This window comes from Pseudozyma hubeiensis (genome assembly GCF_000403515.1).
Source record: "Pseudozyma hubeiensis SY62 DNA, scaffold: PHS52, whole genome shotgun sequence".
Lineage (NCBI taxonomy): Eukaryota > Fungi > Basidiomycota > Ustilaginomycetes > Ustilaginales > Ustilaginaceae > Pseudozyma > Pseudozyma hubeiensis.
The window spans coordinates 209,046-231,176 of NW_012133834.1; the positions used below are offsets into that span (position 1 = coordinate 209,046).

Below are 22,131 nucleotides of genomic sequence, written 5' to 3' on the forward strand. Positions count from 1 at the left end.
TAGATGCTTCGTGCAAGCGAGTGAGCGATGCGATGTGGTAGGAAATGCGCGGATGAGGCTGTCGACGGTTGGTAGGTAGGTGGTGAAGATCCAACAATGTTGGAACTCAGGGACGAATTTGGTGGCTCAGGGGTGTCGCATGTTGGACCGCCAACGCGTGTTTTGGCGGAGATCAACACTCGACTGACCCTGCATGAGAGCAGCCTCTCGCTCCTCGACGACAACAACACACGCGCACCAAAAACCTGTTTCTGTTACATCCTGATTGCACATCTTTTCCGAAAAACGATTTTATCCGCCCGAAATCGGCGCGTAGCTCCTGCGAGTGCAGTGGATCGGGTGCGTGGCTGCAACTCGACTTCCCGCGTCCGAAGCGCATGGCAGCCTGGCACAGCCAAGAGAAAGTGACACTTCCACGCTGCACTGTATCTCGTGCCGGCTGTGAGTCGAGGGCGCTCCGTGTTGGCCTCTGCACCGCCGATAATTCTTCTTCGGCACGTTTTCGGAGCGTCGTGTTGGCCTTATTGCGCCGCGGCTCACCAGCTTGCCTTTACTGTCATCATCCTCGTCACCCGCATTTGCCTCTTGGACATCCGCAAAGCCTCAGACGCTTTCGCAGCCTCGAGCACCATGGCGGAACACGAGTCAAACGGCGCAGAGGCGTCGACCAAACCTCATCTCCCATCTGGCGGCGCCAATCTTGTAGACCCACCAGCTTCCACGAACGCGGCTGAGAGTCTCGAAGAGCAAGCTATCACCGACGACCAGACCTCCTCTGTACCGACAGTCGCCGAAGACGCACTACCACAGCACCAGAAGGAGCAGCTTCCAGCATCGGAAGAAATTCGATTGGATCAGGCAGCACCCGCCGAAAGTACCTCAACGACAGCCAGTGTGCCCGGCATCACCGTCTCGGACGCCTCCAAAGGCGACGCACTCGGTGCCAGCGGAGCTCCCGAGACCGACTCAGCTGCTGCACAACCGCAATCCGCACCGACAACGGAAACAGAAGTACAAACAGAAGCACCGCAGCCACCAGCAAAAGAGCCTTTGTCAGAGCAAAACACACGCCAGACCATCGTGGACAATGCAGCTTCCGAGCCAACCGCAGATGTTGCGGTCACCGCGCCCCCACCGCCTCCGGAGGTATCAAGCTCGCGCGCCAGCATGTCTAGGACGCGTCGCTCCTCCTCCGTCTCGACCACAGCCACCGCTGCCACCACCGTCCACTCGCGCTCAAGCCTCAGAAGCTTAAACAAGGGCAGTGCTGTCTTTGTCATTGGCGCGTTGGAGACCATCGCCGGTGCCAAGGAAGCCAGAAAGGACAAGGAGCTCAAGGAGGCCACCAATATCGCTTTGGACATGGTCAAGGCTTCGGCCGCCCGCACCTCTTCATTGAAAGCGTCCGACCAAGAGCAGCCCGTCCTGGATCCACGAGTCGTCTTTGAACCTCTCCGCTTGGCATGCAGAACGCGCAGCAACAACCTCACCATCACCAGTCTCGATTGCATCAGCAAGCTCGTCAGCTACGCCTTCTTTGCCGAAGATGACCCAGCTCAGGTCGCAAGCGCCATCATCGCTGCCGGCCAGCCACCACAGACGCTTGCGGATCTCGTTACCGACACGGTCTGCGATTGCTATCAAGAGAACCTGGACGACAAGGTGGCGCTGCAGATCATCAAGGCCCTGCTCGCCTCGGTGCTATCAACAACAGTCCACGTCCACCAATCCAGTCTGCTCAAGGCGGTCCGAACCGTCTACAACATCTTCCTCATGAGCAAGTCGCCCGCCAACCAGGCGATTGCTCAAGGCAGTCTAACGCAGATGGTCCATCACGTCTTTGCACGTGTCCCTCGAAGCACCGTGCCTGGCTCCGGCGCAGTCTCGACGTCTCACAGCACCTCTGACGTGACCCAGTCGCGGTCCAACGGGCATTCGGATGCACACAAAGCCGACACCTCGTCGCACACCGACGACGCTGCCGGTCAAGGTGACGACGCAAGCGGCTCTGCTGCACAAGAGAACAACGAGAAGATCACCCTGCAGACTTTTGAGAACCGCAAATCCTTCGAAGGCGCATCCGAACGCGACAATGCCGGTAGTCTAGCCAACATGAGCACCTCCGAACTCTTTGTCAAGGATGCCTTCCTCGTATTGCGTGCGCTATGCAAACTCACCATGAAGCCGCTCGGTACCGAGAGCGAGCGCGACGTCAAGTCGCACGCAATGCGATCAAAGCTGCTCTCGCTCCATCTCATCCTCACCATCATCCAATCACATATGGCCATCTTCACCGACCCCAGCGTCATCATCCACAGCACCACCACCGGCGAGCAGACCCAATTCGTTCAAGCAGTCAAGCAGTACCTCTGCCTCAGTCTCAGTCGGAACGCCGTCTCGAGCGTCAACCAGGTGTTCGAGATCAGCTGCGAGATCTTCTGGCTCATCCTAGATGGCATGCGTACGAAGCTCAAGAAGGAGATCGAGGTGCTGCTCAATGAGATCTTCCTGCCCATCCTCGAGATGCGTACTTCCACGGCGAGACAAAAGTCCATCCTACTCGGTGTAATGATCCGTCTCTGCCAAGATCCGCAGGCATTGGTCGAGATCTACCTAAACTACGATTGCGATAGGACGGCGCTGGACAATATCTACGAGCGTCTGATGAACGTCATCTCCAAGATCTCGCAGGCCCACGTCTCACCCAATGCCGACGGAAAGGGTGACAAGGATGCTGCATCGGCTTCGACCTCGGGAGCTGCATTGCCTAAGGCGAGCGGCTCGGGCCCATCCATCCCACCTGCACTCAGTACTGCTGCAGCTGGCGAAGCTTCCCATGACTCAGGGTCGACGCCGTCCGCGGCCAACCAGTCGGTGGAGGCACGCCTGAAGCGACAGAGTCTGGACTGTCTCTGCTCGGTGCTGCGTTCCTTGGTGGTCTGGTCGAGCCGTGCTCCCGTGCCAGCAGAAGCAGCAAGTCACTACCTCGGCGGACATCCTGGCGACAACACCGGCTCACCACGCGCCAGCGAAGACATCCGTATCGGCAACGAGACCATCACCGTCGACAGCGAAAACCTCATGGAGTCGGCTTCCTCAGCCGGTGTTCCAGGTCCTCTGTCCAATCTCGGCGCAAGCACCGCATCCGAGAACAGTCGCGGTCAGACGCCCGAGCCACAAGACGACCCAAGCCGCTTCGAGAACGCCAAGCAACGCAAGACCATCCTTCTCGAGGCGATCCGCAAGTTCAACTTCAAACCCAAGCGTGGAATCGACGATCTCATCAAGAACGGCTTCATCCGCTCGCGCGAGCCCGCCGACATAGCGCGCTTCCTCCTCTACGCCGACGGTCTCAGCAAGGCGCAGATCGGCGAGTTCTTGGGCGAAGGTACGCCGGAAAGCAATGCCATCATGCACGCCTTTGTCGACATGATGAACTTCGAGGGGCTCGGTTTCACGGATGCGCTTCGACGGTTCTTGCAGGCGTTCAGGTTGCCGGGAGAGTCGCAGAAGATCGATCGATACATGCTCAAGTTTGCCGAGCGGTTCGTGCACGGCAACCCGAACGCGTTTGCCAATGCCGACACTGCTTACGTCTTCGCCTATTCGGTCATCATGCTCAACACGGACGCGCACAACCCGCAGGTCAAGCATAGGATGACGTTCAAAGACTTTGTCAAGAACAACTCGGGTATCGACGATGGTAAGAGCTTGCCGGACGAGTATCTGCGCTCGGTGTTTGACGAGATTCAGACCAACGAGATCAAGATGAAGGACGAGGTGGCAGCTCCTGCACCTGCGGCTGCGTCGTCAGGGTTGGCCAATGCTATTGCCACGGTCGGAAGAGACTTGCAACGAGAAGCGTACGTGCTGCAATCCGAGGGGATGGCGAACAAGACCGAGGCGCTATTCAGGACCATGGTTCGTGCACAGAGACGCATCGGCCCGCAACAGAGGGCTGCGGCGGAACAGTTCTTCTCCGCGTCGCACTTTGAGCACGTCAAGCCCATGTTCGAGGTGGCTTGGATGCCGTTCCTGGCCGGAATCTCTGGACCGCTGCAGGAGTCGGACGATGCAGAGGTCGTCGAGAAGTGTCTCGAGGGTTTCCGCGACGCCATCAAGATCGTCTCGCTGTTCGGTCTGGAGTTGGAGAGGAACGCTTTCGTGACGACGCTGGCTAAGTTCACATTCCTGAACAATCTGGGCGAGATGAAGAGCAAGAACGTTGAGGCGATCAAGACGCTGCTCGGAGTAGCGCACAGCGAGGGCAACTATCTCAAGGGCAGTTGGCGCGAAGTCTTGACGTGTGTCAGCCAGTTGGAGCGCTTCCAGCTTATCAGCGGCGGGATGGACGGTCGACAGCTCCCTGATTTGGGAAGACGAACCTCGGCTGCGTCGGGGCCTGCTGCCGGTGCCAACGGCAATCGAGCAAGACCGCCTTCTCTGCCCAACAGCGAAGTGGTGCAGGCAGGTGCATCGTCGGAGGTCACCGTTGCAGCCGACATGGTATTCTCCTCGAGCGCCTCGCTGTCCGGTACGGCGATCGTCGACTTTGTTCAGGCGCTCTCCGATGTCTCGTGGGAAGAGATCCAGTCGTCAGGCCTGACGGAACATCCACGAATGTTTTCGCTGCAAAAGCTCGTCGAGATCTCTTACTACAACATGGGTCGAATCCGTATGGAATGGTCCAACATCTGGGCCATCCTTGGTGAACACTTCAACATGGTCTGCTGCCACCCGAACGTGCACGTTTCCGCCTTTGGTCTCGATTCCCTCCGCCAGCTAGCGATGCGATTCTTGGAGAAGGAGGAACTGCCGCACTTCAAGTTCCAGAAGGATTTCTTGAAGCCGTTCGAGATCACGATGCAGCGCAACAGGAACTTGGAGGCCAAGGAGATGGTGTTGCAGTGTTTGGAGCAGATGATCCAGTCCAGGGTGGACAACATCAGGTCCGGGTGGAGGACGATGTTCGGCGTGTTCGGTGCGGCATCCCTGGCGCCTTCCGAGAGGGTCTCTGCGTATGCGTTTGACTTGGTTCGCCAGCTCAACGTCAAACATCTCGGTGCGATCATCGTCAATGGATCCTTTGCGGACCTTGCCATCTGCGCAACGCATTTCGCCAAAGCCAACAAGCAGAAGATCAGTCTGCAAGCGACCGAGCTTCTCCGCGGTCTGGTCGAGGCGATGCTCAGTGCGAAGGAATGCCCGATCGAAGAAGGTGGTGATCCGGGACCTGCAGCGAGCACACCCATGTCGGACGATCCGATGGTTCGATTCTGGTTCCCTGTGCTGTTCGCCTTCCACGACATCATCATGACCGGCGACGATCTCGAGGTTCGTAGGGTCGCGCTCGACAGTCTCTTCTCCATCCTCAAGCAGTACGGTCGTTCGTTCCGACCCGACTTCTGGGACACGGTGTGCCAGGAGATCCTCTTCCCCATCTTTGCCGTCCTCCGATCTCGGCAGGATGTCACGCGGTTCTCGTCGCACGAAGACATGTCGGTGTGGCTCAGCACGACGCTCATCCAAGCTCTGCGCAACCTGGTCGACCTCTGGACGTTCTACTTTGAGACGTTGGAGAGGCTGCTCCCTGGGCTGCTGGATCTGCTGTGTGCGTGCATTTGCCAGGAGAACGACACGCTGGCGAGGATCGGGACGAGTTGCCTGCAGGGGTTGTTGGAGAAGAATGTGAGGAAGTTGAGCGAGGAGAAGTGGGCGTTGGTGGTGGATACGTTTTTGCAGCTGTTCAGGACTACGACGGCGCATCAGTTGTTTGATCCGGTGTTGAGGGCTGATGGGTCCACACCCGGAGGATCGGGAGCACCGGCCGATTCGCCGCAGGATGTCGTGGGGGGTGTGGCAGCGGGGACGAACGGATTCCAGCGTCCCAATCCTCTTTCTCCCGGACCCACGACTGAACCGCTTCCCGAAGCGGCAGAACCACAACCAGCGGTTCAACCCATGTCGAGCTCAGACCGACGCCGAGCATTCAAGCAGATCATCGTCAAATGCGTCCTGCAACTCTTGCTCATCGAAACGACGCACGAGCTGCTGCAAAACGAAGAGGTGTACCTCACCATGCCCGCTGCCCAACTCTTGCGACTTACGAGCGTCCTGGAGGACTCGTACACCTTTTCGAAACGCTTCAACGCCGACAAGGATCTTCGCGTCGCTCTGTGGAAGGTGGGATTCATGAAGCAACTCCCCAATCTGCTGAAGCAGGAATCGTCGTCGGCGGCGACACTGGTGCACATCCTGGTCCGAATGCACGGCGACGATCGTGCGGATCATGTGGCGCTTCAAGGCAGGATCAGAGAGAAACTGGTTCCGCTGGGCTACGATATCGTATGTGGATTCTTGCCGTTGGATCCCGAGACTCAGGCGAGGAACATCGCAGCATGGAGTCCCGTGGTGGGCGAGATTTTCACGGGCATCTGCACTTTCGACGACGCGCAAGAGCAAGATGGAGACAAGGTGTTTACGAAGCACAGCGGCGAGTTCTATGCGCTGGCGGTGGATCTGCTGAGCAAGGAGCCGTTGCCCGGTGAGATCGCCGAGGCGTTGAGGACGTTCTTGTTCAAAGTTGGTGTCACCAGGGGAATGATAGATCCGGTCAAGGAGGAGGAGAGGAAGAGGAGCGTGAGGGACGGCAAGGAGAAGGAAAAGTTGTTGGGCGAAGGGATGAGGAGGGTCAGCATGCAGGTGCCCGAACAGTGATTTTTGAAGGTTGAGGGAGGCAATGCAAAGATGCGAGTCACAGGTCGTTCCCGAGTGATCCTTGATGCGAAAGTGTGAGTGAAACGCCAGAAGCAGCTCTGAGGTCTGTTGACGGTGCACGGTCTTTGCCACATCCTGAGGTCAAAGGTGATGTGATTGCGATGCTATACAATTGTTTATACCTTGCATTTATCCCACCAACCCTTTCCGTTCCTCCCCGCCAACGCCTTCAACAAGTTCCCCTTCCTACACAGTCCATCCTTCCTCTCCTCACATTCCTTGTACTGACTCAACGGAATCACCGCATCGTTCAACTTGAACCTCACCAACTCCTCCTCCTCCTTCGTATCGCACTTCCACACCTCTACAACCAACCTCGCTGCAAACGGAACCACTTTGCTCGTCTTGAAGTTCCTCTTCTCGTCCACGCCTTTCCCACCTTCTGGAACCTTCAACGCCTCCTCGAAGTTGGGCAGCTCCAAGGCTGCCAACACCGAGGTGATGGTGGAATCGTGCGTGAAGTCGACGTAGAATCTTCGATCGAGTGGGAAAGTGGTTGAGTCGAGGTTCAGCGTCGAGTTTTCGCTCGTCTGCGTATCCTGGTTCCAGGGTGTTTTGGTCAACCTCGAGACCAACTCGTTGACCCAGCCCAAGCCGTACGCTTTTCCCAGCGGCGAGGTGGCACCGTTGGTGTTCATAAACTTCAGATCCCAAGCGTACTCGTAATCAAGCCACTCCTGCCTCGTGAACAGTCCGCAGAAATCGCTGTATCCGAAAGCGACCGTGTCGTAGGAACACATCTGTTGCATCGCGAACAACAGCGTCGAGGTCAGCTTCGCGCCTCCAAAGTCCTTGCCAAATCGAAGCATGGCGTCTTGCAGGTACGTCTCCGCCCACCTGTCCGCCATCGCTCCACCGGGCGAGTTTCCCGAATGTGACCATGCAGGACACGCGAACTCAGGTGCCGTAGTGGTGTTGTAACCCGGGTGTTCGATCTGAATCTCAAACGAGGTGGTGGAGGTCCAGTTGGAGCCGAAGAAGCCGTTGAGCCACGCGAGTCCGGAGTCGACGATGCGCTGCTGACTGCCGGCGCGGGCGAAGAGGGTTTTAGGTTTGTTGTGGGCGTCGAGTTCGGCGAGATCGTCGGACACGAGTTTGCCGTAGAGGAGGGCCGCTTTGACGCCGGAGTCGTAGAGTTGACCTCGTCCGACAGGGGTGAGGAGCTCTTCCCCTACCCCGAACTTGTAGTTGTTGAGGAAAGCGAGGCTGCCAGAGTAGCGGAGCGCAGGGTTTTGGCGGAGGAAATCGCGAAGGACGTCTGGCGGTCCTCCCGCGGTGGGATAGCGAGCGCCGTGACGATGCAGCATGTGCGCTTGGGTGAGGCGGCATGATGTGCCAGAGGATGAGGTTGGGGTGCCGGAGTATTTGGAATCGTCTACGCCCCAGCCGGAGGATGAGAGGTAGGGTGTGAGCGGTCCCATGTGTTCGAAAGGTTTGAAGTTTGCATCCTGAAATCCAGGTATGGTCGTTTGCATCGGGGATGAGCCGATCGTCTGCGTCGGTGCTGCGGCTGTCCTCGTCATGTGCTCTGCAAAGTCTGGAGGAACTCCCGTCGTATAGAAGCCTGGAAAGCCGACCGGTTTATTGAACTCGAAAGGGATCACACCGCTATCACCGTACCACTTGTCTCCCATGTAATCGTAAAACTTGTTCGGATCCACACCTACCTTTGGACCCAATGCAAACACAAACGCACCGATCACGAGCAGCCCACCTCCGACGATCATGCTGAGGCGCATGCACCTCGCCCTCTGCTTTCGATTGCGTTGGGCCATGCTGGCAGACATACCTGCACCTCGACCGCCCGTCATGCCTGGCACATCGCCTTCCAGTATGCCACGGAACCAAGCTGGTCTGCCGGTCTTGTCGATGCGTGTTGAATTGTTGGAATCTTCCAGCACACCTCGGGCGGGAAGCTTCTCCATACGGGGCGATTTGACGTCGTAGTCTGCATCGAGGTCGTCGTACGCGTCGGTGACGCGTGGGGTGGGATCGGAGGCGCCAGAGACGGACTGAATGCGAGACGTGCCAGAAGCGTCGGTGGATAGTCGATGCAAGATAAGAGATTCCGCCTCGAGGTCCGAGGACGACGAGTGGCGCTCTTTCCTTGACGGTCCCGGCATGGTGACAGAGTGAGATCAGCCGTGCCCCTCGTGGTGATCAGTGTATGTGTAGGGAGAGAAGCAAGCAGAGCATGATCTGGCTCACCTGCAGGGTCCTTGATTCGCAAGCTTCTGGCGCTTTGTGCTCAGTCCGTGTCAGCGTGCAGCGTCGGTGTCGCCCGATATCCGAACGGTCCAATTTCAACTGTGAATTTAGCTTATGCTAACATTTATCGCGTAAACCCGCGCTTGAGCCGGGCTTGGCGTGACGGATTTAGAGGCTGGCTAACGCGGAGTTTATGCACCAACAGCTGACAGCTTCTGCACAGATCATTTCGAGTGTTGGTCTCTGCTCGTTACCCCGCACGTTGGTCGGACCGGGACCTGGACCGGAACACCATCTGTATGCGCGGCTATAAGCTCTAGTCGCTGCTATATAAAGGTTGTCACGTAAGCTGTCGGTCGGTCGAGGCGGCCGCCTGAGCCTCTTCTACGGGCCAAGCAATCTGTTCAACACTGCGTAGCAAGGTTCAACAGACGGAGCGACGCGGACTCTGGTCACACCACCTAAACGGCAACATGGCACAAAGCGATGCTCAAACCAGCACCTCGACCGCCGTCACAGATGGCAACATCAAGGAGTCGTACTGCGATGTGCTCGTCATCGGTGCTGGGCCGGCTGGGCTCATGGCAGCCAACTGGCTGGCTGTCCAAGGTCTAGGAGCGTCCGTTCGCATCATCGACAAGCGAAACGACAAGATCTTCAACGGTCAAGCCGACGGTCTGCAATGCAGGACCCTCGAGATTCTCCAAAGCTTCGGACTGGCCGAGGACATTTGGCGCCAAAGCAACCGCATGATCGAGATTCGATTCTGGAACCCAGGACCTGACGGCCAACTGCAGAGGACGGGTAGGATCCCGGACACCATCCCTGGCATCTCGAGGTGGCAGCAGTGCGTGCTTCATCAGGGTCGCATCGAGAAGGCGTTCCTCGACAGCATCGCCAAGCACTCGAACAATAAGCTCAGCGTCGAACGCGCTGTCCTGCCAGAGACTCTGACCGTCGACGAGTCAGCCATCGATGATGCTAAAGCCTATCCTATCCAGGTCGAGGTTCGTAAGCTTTCCGAGGAAGAAGCCACGCCCACCCAGATGGGCAAGAGCATTCCCAACGGCCTGTTTCGCTCGTCGTTGGCCCCTGACGATTCGCCTACAGCTGCCAGCAATGCCCATGTGGAGCCCGGAAGTCGGGAGCGCATCCATGCTAAGTATGTGATCGGATGCGACGGCGCCCACTCGTGGACCCGCCGTCAGATGGGAAGCAAGATGGAAGGAGATCAGACGTCCTTCATCTGGGGCGTGCTGGACGCAGTGCCCATCACTGACTTCCCCGATGTACGCAATCGCTGTGCCATCCATTCTGCCGAGTCCGGAAGCATGATGATCATCCCTCGTGAAGATGGGCTGGTCCGCTTCTACATCCAGGTCTCGGAGCTCAACAAGGGCGTCGATCGCTACAACATCACGCCCGAGATGATCCTCAAGACGGCCAAAGCCATCATTGCTCCGTACAAGCTCGACATTGGAGAGGGGGATCTGGACTGGTGGACCGCCTACGTGATTGGCCAACGTACTGCCGAAAAGTTTTCGCTCCACGACCGCGTTTTCATCGCCGGTGATGCATGCCACACCCATTCGCCCAAAGCTGGTCAAGGTATGAACACTTCGATGCAAGACACGTACAACCTCACGTGGAAGATTGCCTCGGTGGTCAAAGGTGTTTCGCCGCGAAGCATCCTGCCTACGTACGAGATGGAGCGCAAGCAAATCGCTCAGGACCTCATCACGTTTGACCACAAATTCAGCCGTCTCTTCAGCGGCAAGCCTGCTAAGGACGAAGCAGATGCTGCTGGTATCTCGATGAGCGAGTTTCAGCGGGCGTTCGAGGCGGGCAACCGCTTCGCGTCCGGTTTGTCTGTCAACTACCAGCGATCGCTGCTCACGGTCAAGCCAGAAGGTAGCAGCCAGACAGCTGTGGAAGGCGGAACCGTCGTTAGCCATAGTGAGGTGGAAGCACCTGCTGACGGCGTGATCAGCGACGCTGGTCTTTCTGCAGAATCGGCAGGAGAGACTCGCATAGAGTTGGGCAAACGCTTCAACACTGCTCAAGTCGTGTGCCACGCTACCGCTTTGCCTTACGAGCTGGCTGATCGAATCGTCTCGGATGGTCGATGGCGTGTGGTCTACTTCTGTGGCGACATCCGCAATGCCGAGTGCAAGAACGAGATGCAATGTTTGGGCGACTACCTGGTGGGGCAACTCTTGCCCATGTTCACACCGAAAGACCAAGATCCCGACTCGGTCGTCGAGGTGTTGACTGTCTCTGCCACGCCGCGTGCCGAGAATGAGATGCAGGACTACCACGAAGCTCTGCGTCCGTCTACAACTCGACACCACCGCGCCACAGACGATGGAACCTACAACTTCTCTCCCGACTACCATAAGATCTTTGTCGACGACGACACCTACCACGAAGGACATGGACAAGCGTATGAGAAGTACGGAGTTGCTAAGGATCGAGGTACGCTGGTGGTGATTCGACCAGACGGATACGTTTCCCTATTGATCGAAGCTCGACAGTACGAACAGCTGGGCGAATTCTTCAAAAAGGTCCTGCAGCCACCCAGTGAGCATTTGACTCATCAGCATACTCGACTGAGACGCGAGCAGGCTAAATATATGCTGGTTGAGGACGAGAAGCAAGTCAAGGCCAAGCTGCCAGCTCGATCGGGTCTGCCGACCAGTACGTTGGCGTCTGCTCATTCGCAAAAGAACACTCAAGGATTCGCTGCGCCCGCTGCTGCCATGTAGAGGTGGAAGTCAACCTGGCTTCACCCTCAGTAACACGGCTTACTCGGAAGGAATCACAGATGATTATGTGTCGGCAATTCCGGTGTGCAGGATGACTGATGTGTGAGCAAAGGGTCGCTGCCATGTTCCGTGCTCAGCGGCCATGGAATCTTTTCGACACCAAGTTAGCGTCACTGTGATCTTCAGTCGGGTCAGGCACGTCAACGGCCTCAATCAAGCTGTTTACAGCGCTCGTCAGACAAATTTCGTGCCTGACAAGAGCCAGTCAGGGGCCAACTTGCAGCGAGCAAGGTGCGTGCGGTAAGCGGTTCCTGAAAGCCGCGACCGCTTCACAAGTTGGTCTGTCGTCAATGCAAAGCGTAGCGAAGTGACTCGGATCTTGACGCACGAGGTAGGCTAGGATCAACGGTGCTTGTGCAGCAACCAGATTGTGTACTTGTTCGGCGTGAAGCGAGATCTGTCGAGCACACAAGAGATCGGCTGCTTTCCGACCGCACACTCGTGCTGCAGGGTCGCGCCTGCATCTGTGATCGACCAATAGGAGCAGGAGGAATTGAGAGGGTCGAGCAGTGTGGTCACAGACCGTCGGCTGTGGCGAAACGCGCGTCCCGCAGGCATCCTCGATGGCTCGGCGAATTGTCACCCGACACCTTACGCTGCTCCCGCACCGAATGCATAGAAGATCGTAGCGCTACAACAGTCATCGAGCTCCCTTTGCCAGTCCTCCATCTGGTGCATCTTCTGTGACACGTCGCGCAAAGCTCTGTCAAGAAGCGGGAGTGCGCAGACCGCCAAGGGGAAATACCTTTCCAACTCCGCTTGTTGACAGACAAAAAGAGACGGTTGCTTCGATTTTGTGTTTCGCGGCCGGCACTTCCGTCTGTCAAAACAATCGACCTTTTCGAAGGGGTCTACTAGGTCGGGACACGACCGTATCGTGAACAAAGTGGCGAAACATTGCGATGAGCAAGCTGTGGCAAATTCCGTCAGCGCTCCCATTCGGCGGCAAAAGTGTGTACTGCCGTTAAACACGGCGTGGCGGCTAAATGTTCTGATAGCCCGGGTCGTGCGATAAGCTAAACCCCACCCAGTCAAGCTCGCTTGCGATAGACGTCCAGCCACAATGGCGAACCGGTTACTGTCAATTCGTCTTGCTCGCCCCAACCAATGACAACATAGATGGGTGCAGCGCAGGAACAGAGGCTGAGAGGAAGCGGCCAGAGCGTGCGGAAGGCCATGCTCCGAAGACCGTTGAAATTTCATGCAGATCGAGTAGGCGTGAGGGCTGTCACATTTCCCAGCCAATTGAACCTTCAAACGGATGAAATTTGGAAGATTGCGATGCCCGCTCTGATTGCTCGCGAGTCGGAAAAGTCTTGTTGTCTGTTGAACGATCGATGCCGTGCACGACATACTGCAAACCGCAGGCTCACATGAACCGCTGCCTCCCGCGGCAGATGTCGTGCCATACTGTACAACCTTTGATCCAATCAGGTTGATGGGTTTGTTTGGGGAATCTCAGCGATCTGAAATGAGCTGATAGACTATGAGCATATTGCCCTCGATGTTGGTTCACGGTGCACGCGACTCCGCAGTGGCGTTGGCCGAAAAGGGCGCTCACCGTGGTCAAGGTCAGATGATAACGTTGCCACCCCGACCTCGCTCTTGACGGTCTTGGCGGGTCGCCCAACTTGGAGATAAGCTGGGCAAGCATGATCTTCGTCCCATGATCGCGCTGTCGGTCGCGGAGCAAGGTCAAGCGAAGTCAGGAGAGCGGACGCAAGATTTTGGAGGAGAGAGTGCAACTCACCCTTGCAGACAGTGTCGTTCGTCCCTTCCTTCTATCAATGAATAAAAGTTCCATTCGATTCAAACTCCGAACCTCGGTTGGGTCTACCAACCGCCGACTCAAATTCATGCTTCTGACGAATGGTATCTGGCGAACTTCAACTAGTCTTGGCTGAAGAAGAAGCCTGCCTTGGCGTTCCCTGGTTTGATATTATCATTATTAAAGAAAAAATTTAAAAAATCAACGATAACAAAAATCCACTTCAGGCTGAGAGGCTGCTGCTGCTGCATGGAATCTGTTGCGGGGACCAATCAAATCTCACAGAGGCAAAGGTGTGCTCTGCCGCGGAACTTGCCACCAACGCCGCCGGTTTAGCGTCTTCTCTGCGCTGATACAACCTCGCCCTAGACAACAGATGATGGCTACTCTGTCGGTGAGAGTCACGAGGAGGCTGTGATGAGCTCAGGACACACTCGGCGAATTCCCGATCGAGCGGCAGCAGGCATCTGTGCAAGAGGCGAGCCGCCAGGCTTTGTTCGAGCAAGCAAAAATTACAGTGCTATGCTGCACCGGTCAATCTCGCTTTCTTGTGCGGCAAAAAGTGATTGCACTTCAGATAGGAAGTAGATCCCACCTTGGGCTCGCGGTCTCTGAACAGGTCGTCCGACTAGAACGATTTTTTTAAAAATATTTTTTGCTGCACTAAATTTGTCTTTTCTGGTCGAGTTTATGCACACCTGCAGGATCATGGCCTTCCTTGACAAGGAGCAACCGCTTCGGAAGGCATCTCTCCGAACCGCGGGCATTGTGCCTCCGTTCTGGTCAGTCCCTCTTGTCCTTTCGCGACTATCTATTGGGTCTATCCCCGCACACCGAGCATCCAATCAGCTCGTCGGTGCTGCTTCTCGCTTGCTGACATGGTGCAGCATACACTTAGCCGGGTCACGCCGGCGAGCTAAGTGAATTATTGCTCGCGCTCTGCCTCGCTTCTTCGGATTGGGTCTGTGTCTCGCCGTTCCCCTTTGTCGCTGTGACTCTGGTCGTGCATATTGTAGCGTGGACAGTCGTCGGAATTGCCACCTGCCCGAGCCAAATCACGCCAAAGTCTGGAAGTGGATCTCGACCGTGGTTTCCAGCTTCAGGAACGCCACACATCGCTCTGCGCCGAAGAGATAGCGTTGTTGCATTCACAGCGACTGTCGCATCCGACGGCGCAGTCCATTCCGCTCTCTCCTTCAGTCGCCCATAGGGAAGATATAAAGCCCAGGCTGATTTTCCCCTCAAAAACCTAATCGTCGTCGTATCCCTTCTTGGAACGTTAAACCCCACCCCCTCTTCGGTTCCCCTTCTCCCTCTCCTTCCCCACTGCTTTCCCCCGTGAGCGCGCGAAAAGGAAAGATGGTCAACGAGATTGACCTTGCTCGCACCGCGAGCCACGGCTCTTCGGATGCCAAGGGCTCTTCCAAGGAAGAGCTCGCCACGCCTGGCATCTCTGAACTCCACAACGTCGAGAAGAACCTCAAGGCCGACTTTCTCGACCACCGCATCAATGATCCCAACATGGCCACTGAAAAGATCGACGCCGTCGAGCACGTAATCGAGCAGGGCGACTATAAGGCCGAGGCTCAGATCGAGGAGGAGCTCGAGGAGGACTCGCCCTATCCCGAGGTGCGCGCCGCCGTCTCCAACGTCGACGATCCATCCATGCCCGTCATGACCTTCCGTACCTGGGTGCTTGGTATGCTCTTTACCATTGTCATTCCAGGTGTCAACCAGCTTCTCAGCTACCGATACCCCACCACCACCATCACTTCGTTCGTCGCCCAGCTGCTCGCATACCCTATGGGTGTCTTTATGGCCAAGGTCCTCCCTACCAAAGTGTTCAAGACGCCCTTGGGCAGCTTTACCCTCAACCCTGGTCCTTTCAACGTGAAGGAGCACACTGTCATCACCGTCATGAGCAACGTCACCTACCAGCGTGCCTACTCTACGAACGTCTCTGCCGTCCAGCGAATCCTGTACGGATTCGACTGGGGCTTTGGCTACATTATCCTCCTCACTCTCAGTTCGCAGCTCATCGGTTTCTCCATGGCCGGTTTCTTCCGTCGTTGGCTCGTATGGCCCGCAGCCATGATCTGGCCCGGTAACCTTGGTAACACGGCGCTCTTCACCGCCCTTCACCGACAGGTCGACACCGGCTCCGGTCACATGTCGCGATACAAGTTCTTCATGATCGCCGTCGCCTCTGCCTTCGCATGGTACTTTGTTCCTGGGTACCTCTTCGCAGCCATGAGTGTCGGAAACTGGTTCTGCATGATTGCGCCGAACAACGTTCCTCTCAACCAGATGCTCGGTACCCAGCAGGGTCTCGGTCTCATCCCGCTCACCTTCGACTGGAACCAGTACTCCTACAACGGCAACCCCATCTACACCCCGTGGTGGGCGCAGGCAAACGTTCTCGGTGGTTTCTTGTTCTGCTACTGCTTCATCGCTCCCATTCTCTACTACAAGAACGTCTGGAACTTTGCCTACTTGCCCTTCTCCACCAGTGGTGTCTACGACCGCTTCGGCAACAGGTACAAGACCAAGAAGGTCACCACCGCCGACCACCTTCACTTTGACGCTGCCGGATACAACGCATACTCAGAGCAGTACTTCTCGGTCACCTACGCCGTCTCGTTCGCCCTTTCCTTTGCTTCCATCACCGCCATCATCGTCCACGTCGCGCTCTTCCACGGTAAGCAGATCTACAAGCAGTTCACCACCTCGATCAACGAGGAGCGCGACATCCACGCTCGTCTCATGCAGCGATACCCCGAGGTGCCCAAGCTCTGGTACGCCATCCTCTTCTTCATCTGCCTGGGCATGGGTATCGGATGCACTGCCGGCTACGCCACCGACTTCCCTGTCTGGGCGTTCATCATCTCGCTCATCATTGGTGCCTTCTTCATGCTTCCCGTCGGTATTGTGTACGCCATCTCGAACGTTGAGGTTGGTCTCAACGTCATCTCCGAGTTCATCATCGGCTACATGCACCCCGGTTCGGCTACGGGCATGATGATGTTCAAGGTGTTCTGCTACATGGCTGTCTACCAGGGTCTCTCGTTCACCGCCGACATGAAGCTCGGCCACTACATGAAGATCCCTCCCAAGGACCTGTTCATTGCGCAGGTGGCGGCGATCACCGTCAGCGCGTTCGTGACGATCGGCGTGCAGAACTGGGTCTTCAGCAACATCAAGAACGTTTGCACTCCCGAGGCGTCCGACGACTTTACCTGCAACTACCTCATCGTCTTTGGAACTGCCTCGCAGATTTGGGGTCTGATCGGCCCTGCTGCTGTCTTCTCGCCAGGCAGGCAGTATGGCAAGCTCTTGTGGATGTTCATGGTCGGTGCGATCTTCCCCGTCATCATCTGGGTTCTCACCAAGAAGTTCCCCCGATCGTTCATGCGCAAGGTCAACACCCCCGTCATCTTCACCGGTACCGGTCTCATGCCTCCTGCCACCGGTATCAACTTCACCGCCTGGGCCATGTGCGGTTTCGTGTTCAACTACCTCGTTAAGAAGTACCGCACCGGATGGTGGACCCGATACAACTACGTCCTGGGTGCAGCCCTCGACACTGGTACTGCCATCTCGGCGGTCATCATCTTCTTCTGCCTTATCTTCCCCTCGGGCCCGCAGAGCGACTTTGCGTCCAACGGCTGGTGGGGCAACGTCGCGCCTTACAACACGGCCGACGGCAACCTGGCTTCGTACCTCACAGCTCCCGATGCCGGATTCGCCCCAGCTCCCGCTGACTTCCGACCTTACAACCCTTGAAGATAGGTCGCGCTCCCTTTCCCTGGTGTCGTGTTGACTCACCCTCACGTAGCGTTTACGTCGTACATGGTGTACTGTAGATCATGAATATATCTTTTCTGTCATGGTATCATTGCTTGCAGACTCGTGGAAGTTCTTGTGTGTTTGCCAATCGAGTACAATCATAATTGAGGTCTGAGACGTGGTTCATTCTCGATCCATTCCCACAATTCCATGTTGGCAACGTTGATGTGGCAAACGATGGTCGGTGCTTTTGTTCGTTGATTACGTCATCCGCGCCTTTTCCGTCAGATACGAACTCGGCTGTATCACAACGTCGGTCATGCCTCTGATCAAATACCTTGCGTCCGTACCTGCTCACGGCAGAACAGAAGCTACCGCTTGCTCTCAGACTCTGCAATCTACATTCTCATACTTTCTTTCATGCGTGTCAATCTGGACTGAAGATGCGTTTCATTGAGGTAGTGTTGTGTTATCGAGAGACGACCTTCTTCCGAGATTTCCTCATGCAGAAGCGACCTCTCCTTCCACCTGTCCATCCTTGCTCTCCGACCCCGCCCCTGCACCTTCCGGCTCCGGACCCAACATATCCATGAAACTCGCCAACCTTGCCCTATTACCCCCCGCCTTGCCCGTCAGATACTCCACCAGTCCCGTCCTCAACTCCGGCTGTCTCCCCACGACCTCCCTCAACTGTTCCCTCGGCAACTGTATCAATGCGCCGAAGCTACTCGGAGCCGTCTGCTTGGCGCACAGTAAGAATCCATCCCACAACGGCGCGTTCAACCAGATCTTCTTTGTAATCAACCTCGACAGCAGATTCCTCGCAACATAACCAGAGAGACTCTTGTACGTCGAGACCGCCATGATCACCGTTCGCATGAAGAGCATCGGCAGCGTCGGTTCCTCCGCGATTTGGTTCAACACCGCTGCTAGAACCTCGGAACGATAGACGTCGGTCATCGAGAAGCAAATTTGAATCGCTGCGACCGTGTTTTTGAGCCCTATCTCTCGTTCGGAATTATGAAGCAAACCCATGAGCTCGACCGGTGTCAAAAGCTCGGTAGACCGTACGCGTGGAAGATTGGAAGATACCGATCCAAATCCTTGAGGTGGCATCTGAACGATACTTTGAAACACCGACTTGATCAACGCCCTGTCCTCCGGCGCCCTCGACGCCAGAATCGTCACTACCCTCGGCAACCTCTTCATAATCTCGGCTTTATCCAGATCCGCCATGATCGGCACCAGGAAGCGGGGATCCACATCTCGTGTATCCACCAACTCCTTGACCAACTCGACAATCGCCGGTGTTCGCGTCTTCTCCGTGAGAGTCTTGAGGATGCACAAGGCGAGCGAATCGGCGCCATCGGGAAAGTTGCGGAGCAGCGTGAGGAGCCGTGGATGCGAAGGGCCGAGTGCTCGAATGAGTTGGACGATGTGCGTCTCGATCGCGGATTGGACAAATGCGGGGGTGCGCGGGTAGGCGAGGAAGATCTCGTCGAGCATGTCGGGGATCTTGGTGCAAAGCGAGAAGGGGAGCTCTACGAAGCGCAACACGTCCTCACTGTCCGTGGGATGGGTGGATTCGGGCTTTTCTGCGTCCTCTTCAGAGGTTTGTGCAAGATCGATCGGAGTGGCCTCGTCGTCTGCTTTGATCGTGCCGTTGGCGCCGTTTGCATCGGTCGTGTCTTCCGTATTCTTCTTGTCCTCCTCCGCTGATGCCTCCGCAGGTTGCGGCGTCTCGATCAGCACGTCAAGATTGCTACGTGCGAAAGCGAGAATCGTCGCCTCGAGGGTGGCGTTGGCAATAGCACACTGCTTGATCGCAATGATAGCTCTGGCTCGAGTACTTCGATCGCTTGTCCTCGTCAATTGCAGCAGTTTCTCCGCCGACTGATCCCGCAACGCAGGGCGCGAAATGCAAATGTCTTGCAAGGTCGACATGCCCGCCACCATCCTGACCTTGTCCTTGCTGAGCGCCGCAACAAGGTCCAGGACTGCAGGCGGGATTTCTGGCAGATCGGCGAGAAATTTGGCGAGGGAGCGGTCCTTGGCATCGATGGTCGGGATCCACGCCCGGACGAGCTTCTCGAGCCATATCGGGTACTGGTCCTTGCTCTCGACGCCGGCAGATGCGGCTTGCTTTCGGTGCACTCGGTCGCAGAACCACTCCTCGGCCATCCACGTGACGGCAAATCGTGTTCGACGAGTGAAGTCGGCTTTGGTAAACTCGAGCATCAAGGCGCGAATGATATCAGCTTGTGCGGAGAGCGTTCGTGTCGGCTCCACGCCGCCTACGACCTTGGTATCGGCCTGAGGTGATGACTCAGATCCGGAGGAAGAAGGCTCAGCGAGGCCACGCGTTGCGAGACGGATGACCAAGGAAGACCAAAGCGCCTGAGAACCGGACTCGGACTGAACTGCTGGATTCGCAGCAAGCGCGGAGGACGCGGTCGAGCCAAAGTCGCATATCCTCGCAATGGTTTCTTTGATGAGTGAGTCGGATTCGGCGAGGGAAAGGTACTCTGGCGGCGCGAGTGCAAAGTTTTCGATGACTGCCTGTGAGATTTCCTCTTCCTCCTCCTCATCCTCTGCTTCCTCTGCGCCACGTCGAGCATCTCTTTCGCGACCGCTCGCTTCCAATGCTTCGAGGTCTTCCTCTGCAATGTCCATCTGGAGCGGATCTGGTACCGAATCCTCAGCAGAGTCCATCGCTACGCCATCCTCGCCTGTTGGCTCTGCTTTGACGTACGCTAGAGATGGCTCGCCATTGGTATGCACCGCACCCGTGGCCATGGGCGGCGGCCCTGGGGGTGGACCGGGAGCAGGACCAGGAGGAGGTGGCGGTGGTGGCAGTGGCGCCTGAGCAGAAGGAGGTTGTGGTGGCGGTGCCGTTGTGGACGCATCTGGTGGCAAGTTGGCGCGCATATTGGCGATCGCAGCTTCGAGGTCTTGATCCGAAAGTGCTTGCAAATTTGCGACGATGAGATCGATGACTAGCGAAATAGGAAGGGTTTTGACATCGAAAGCAGCGAGGGGATTGTGATCGACGCCGCCTGTCGTCCTGACCGAGGCATTACGGAAAGCCTGGCCTGCTGCAGGATCGCTGTGCTCTGAGGTGGAAGCCGGGGGCGCGTTTTGTTGCTGGGGTTCGAGCTTAACCCTTTTGGAGTTCTCGAGTTCCTCGTCGATCTGCTCGCGTTTGCGCTTGGCTTCGGCCTCTTTTTGTGCCTGGTAGGCCTTGGCGGCCTCCTCCATACGACGTTGCTGTGTCTCGAGTGCTTTTTGGATGGAAGCAGCCTCGGGACCTGCGAGCTGGAAGCGTCTGACGTGAAGGTAAAAGACGCGAACCGTCTTTTCGACGTTGCGTATTTGGGTGTGTGAGAGACTGCCGAGGCTGGCGGGAGTCCAAGTTGCCATGGCGCGTAGGATGACTGAGCCGAGCTGAGGACGTGCCTTTGCGAGAATGGCCAACGAGTTGACTGAGGCCATGATGAGGTCGGTGGTGTCGCTGGTGAAGATCAAAGTGACGATCTGCGCGAAAAGACGGTTGGCTTCTTCTTCTAGGTTGGCTGCATTGAGGAAAGGGTGCGAGGTGGGAACGCTGCTGAGGCTGACGTCGTTCCGAAGCTGAGCACGAGGATCCGTGGAGCCGCGCGACTGAGCCTGGACGATTCGCTGATAGCACTTGATGACGGCGAGCTTGGCACCTTGACTGCCATGATCGAAGAGGTGCACGACCTGCGCTTTGATGGCTTGCACGGTCTGCCAGAGGTTGGACTTGGCGCGATCGTTGCACACGAGTCGAAACAAGACGGGGTACATGCTGGCGAAGCACTGAGCAGCAATTTTGGCGAGACGCGGATCTCTATCCTTGATGAGCAAGAGGATAGCCTCGGGAGCGTGCACGGCGAGCGTGGCTTTGGTGTCCTGCGAGAGGGCCGGACGGCAGAAGGCGAGGTCCATGACCTGGGCGATCCATGTTCGTAGTGATGTACTCGCTTTTGGCAAGAGAGAGATTAAGGACGGAAGTAGAATAGGAATGTTGCCGGGCTGCACTTTGAGGAGGTTGTAGAGCTCGGAGAGGTGGCGAGCTTCATCGTGCTTGTCGGAAGAGTTGAGCGCGGCGCTCAGCAGACCCAGCGCGTCGGTGTTGGCTGGCGCGGCCATGTTTGCTGCCAGGTTGCAGAGAAGGTCTGTCTGCTAAGAGGCCGCGCAATTCAGAAGCCAACAGATGAGTAGGACGAGCGGTTTCGGGCCAGTAGCTCGAGACCGTAGCTCGAATACAGTCGTTTCACTTGATCTGGACTGCAAAGAGCATTTGTGTCGGAGGATGGCGAGTCGAGATTAAGATGGGCTGAGAAGCGAATGGGCGAAGGCCTCCGAGAACGGTCGGAGGTGTAGTCTCGCTTGTAAAGTCCAATGTTCGGATCGACAGAAACCCTGTGAGCCGAGTTCGGCGGACTGCAGCGCGCAAAGCAAGACGAGCCGCCAAGATCGATCAGCTTGACAAGAAGCGAATGAATGTGTTTGTGTAGAGATGAGAGAAGGGTAAGGAGGGTGGTGCGTGCAAGATGCTGTTGAAGCAGCAAGAATAAATTTGGGTCGCTCGTGTGAACCAAACCGGCGTCCGGCTTGAGTCTGTTTCAGAGAGTCATCCTGCAGCCATTTTGGCTGTCTTTCCTTTTCGACTCTTCTGCTTCGCGTATTTTGCTTGGTTGGTCTGTGTGAGAAGGCATATATCCTATCCGATCGGGCCAAGATCGG

General features: G+C 56.6%; 5 protein-coding genes across 5 annotated transcripts; 3 read left to right on the forward strand and 2 right to left on the reverse strand.

Moving 5' to 3' along the window:
• Positions 1-96: 96 nt before the first annotated feature.
• PHSY_005665 (hypothetical protein) lies at positions 97-6,717 on the forward strand (the record flags this gene model as incomplete). The annotated part of the gene is made up of 2 exons (XM_012336273.1): positions 97-339; positions 544-6,717. The coding sequence occupies 2 exons, from the start codon at positions 97-99 to the stop codon at positions 6,715-6,717; spliced, it is 6,417 nt and encodes a 2,138-aa protein (XP_012191663.1).
• A 176-nt stretch (positions 6,718-6,893) lies between these two features.
• Positions 6,894-8,900, reverse strand: PHSY_005666 (hypothetical protein; the record flags this gene model as incomplete). The annotated part of the gene is made up of 1 exon (XM_012336274.1): positions 6,894-8,900. The coding sequence occupies one exon, from the start codon at positions 8,898-8,900 to the stop codon at positions 6,894-6,896; it is 2,007 nt and encodes a 668-aa protein (XP_012191664.1).
• Positions 8,901-9,458: 558 nt separating this feature from the next.
• On the forward strand, positions 9,459-11,750 carry PHSY_005667 (hypothetical protein; the record flags this gene model as incomplete). Its single annotated transcript, XM_012336275.1, has 1 exon — positions 9,459-11,750. The coding sequence occupies one exon, from the start codon at positions 9,459-9,461 to the stop codon at positions 11,748-11,750; it is 2,292 nt and encodes a 763-aa protein (XP_012191665.1).
• Positions 11,751-14,937: 3,187 nt separating this feature from the next.
• PHSY_005668 (hypothetical protein) lies at positions 14,938-17,361 on the forward strand (the record flags this gene model as incomplete). The annotated part of the gene is made up of 1 exon (XM_012336276.1): positions 14,938-17,361. One exon carries the CDS (start codon positions 14,938-14,940, stop codon positions 17,359-17,361), a length of 2,424 nt encoding a protein of 807 aa, XP_012191666.1.
• A 504-nt stretch (positions 17,362-17,865) lies between these two features.
• On the reverse strand, positions 17,866-21,534 carry PHSY_005669 (cleavage/polyadenylation specificity factor; the record flags this gene model as incomplete). Its single annotated transcript, XM_012336277.1, has 1 exon — positions 17,866-21,534. One exon carries the CDS (start codon positions 21,532-21,534, stop codon positions 17,866-17,868), a length of 3,669 nt encoding a protein of 1,222 aa, XP_012191667.1.
• Between the last annotated feature and the right edge of the window lie 597 nt (positions 21,535-22,131).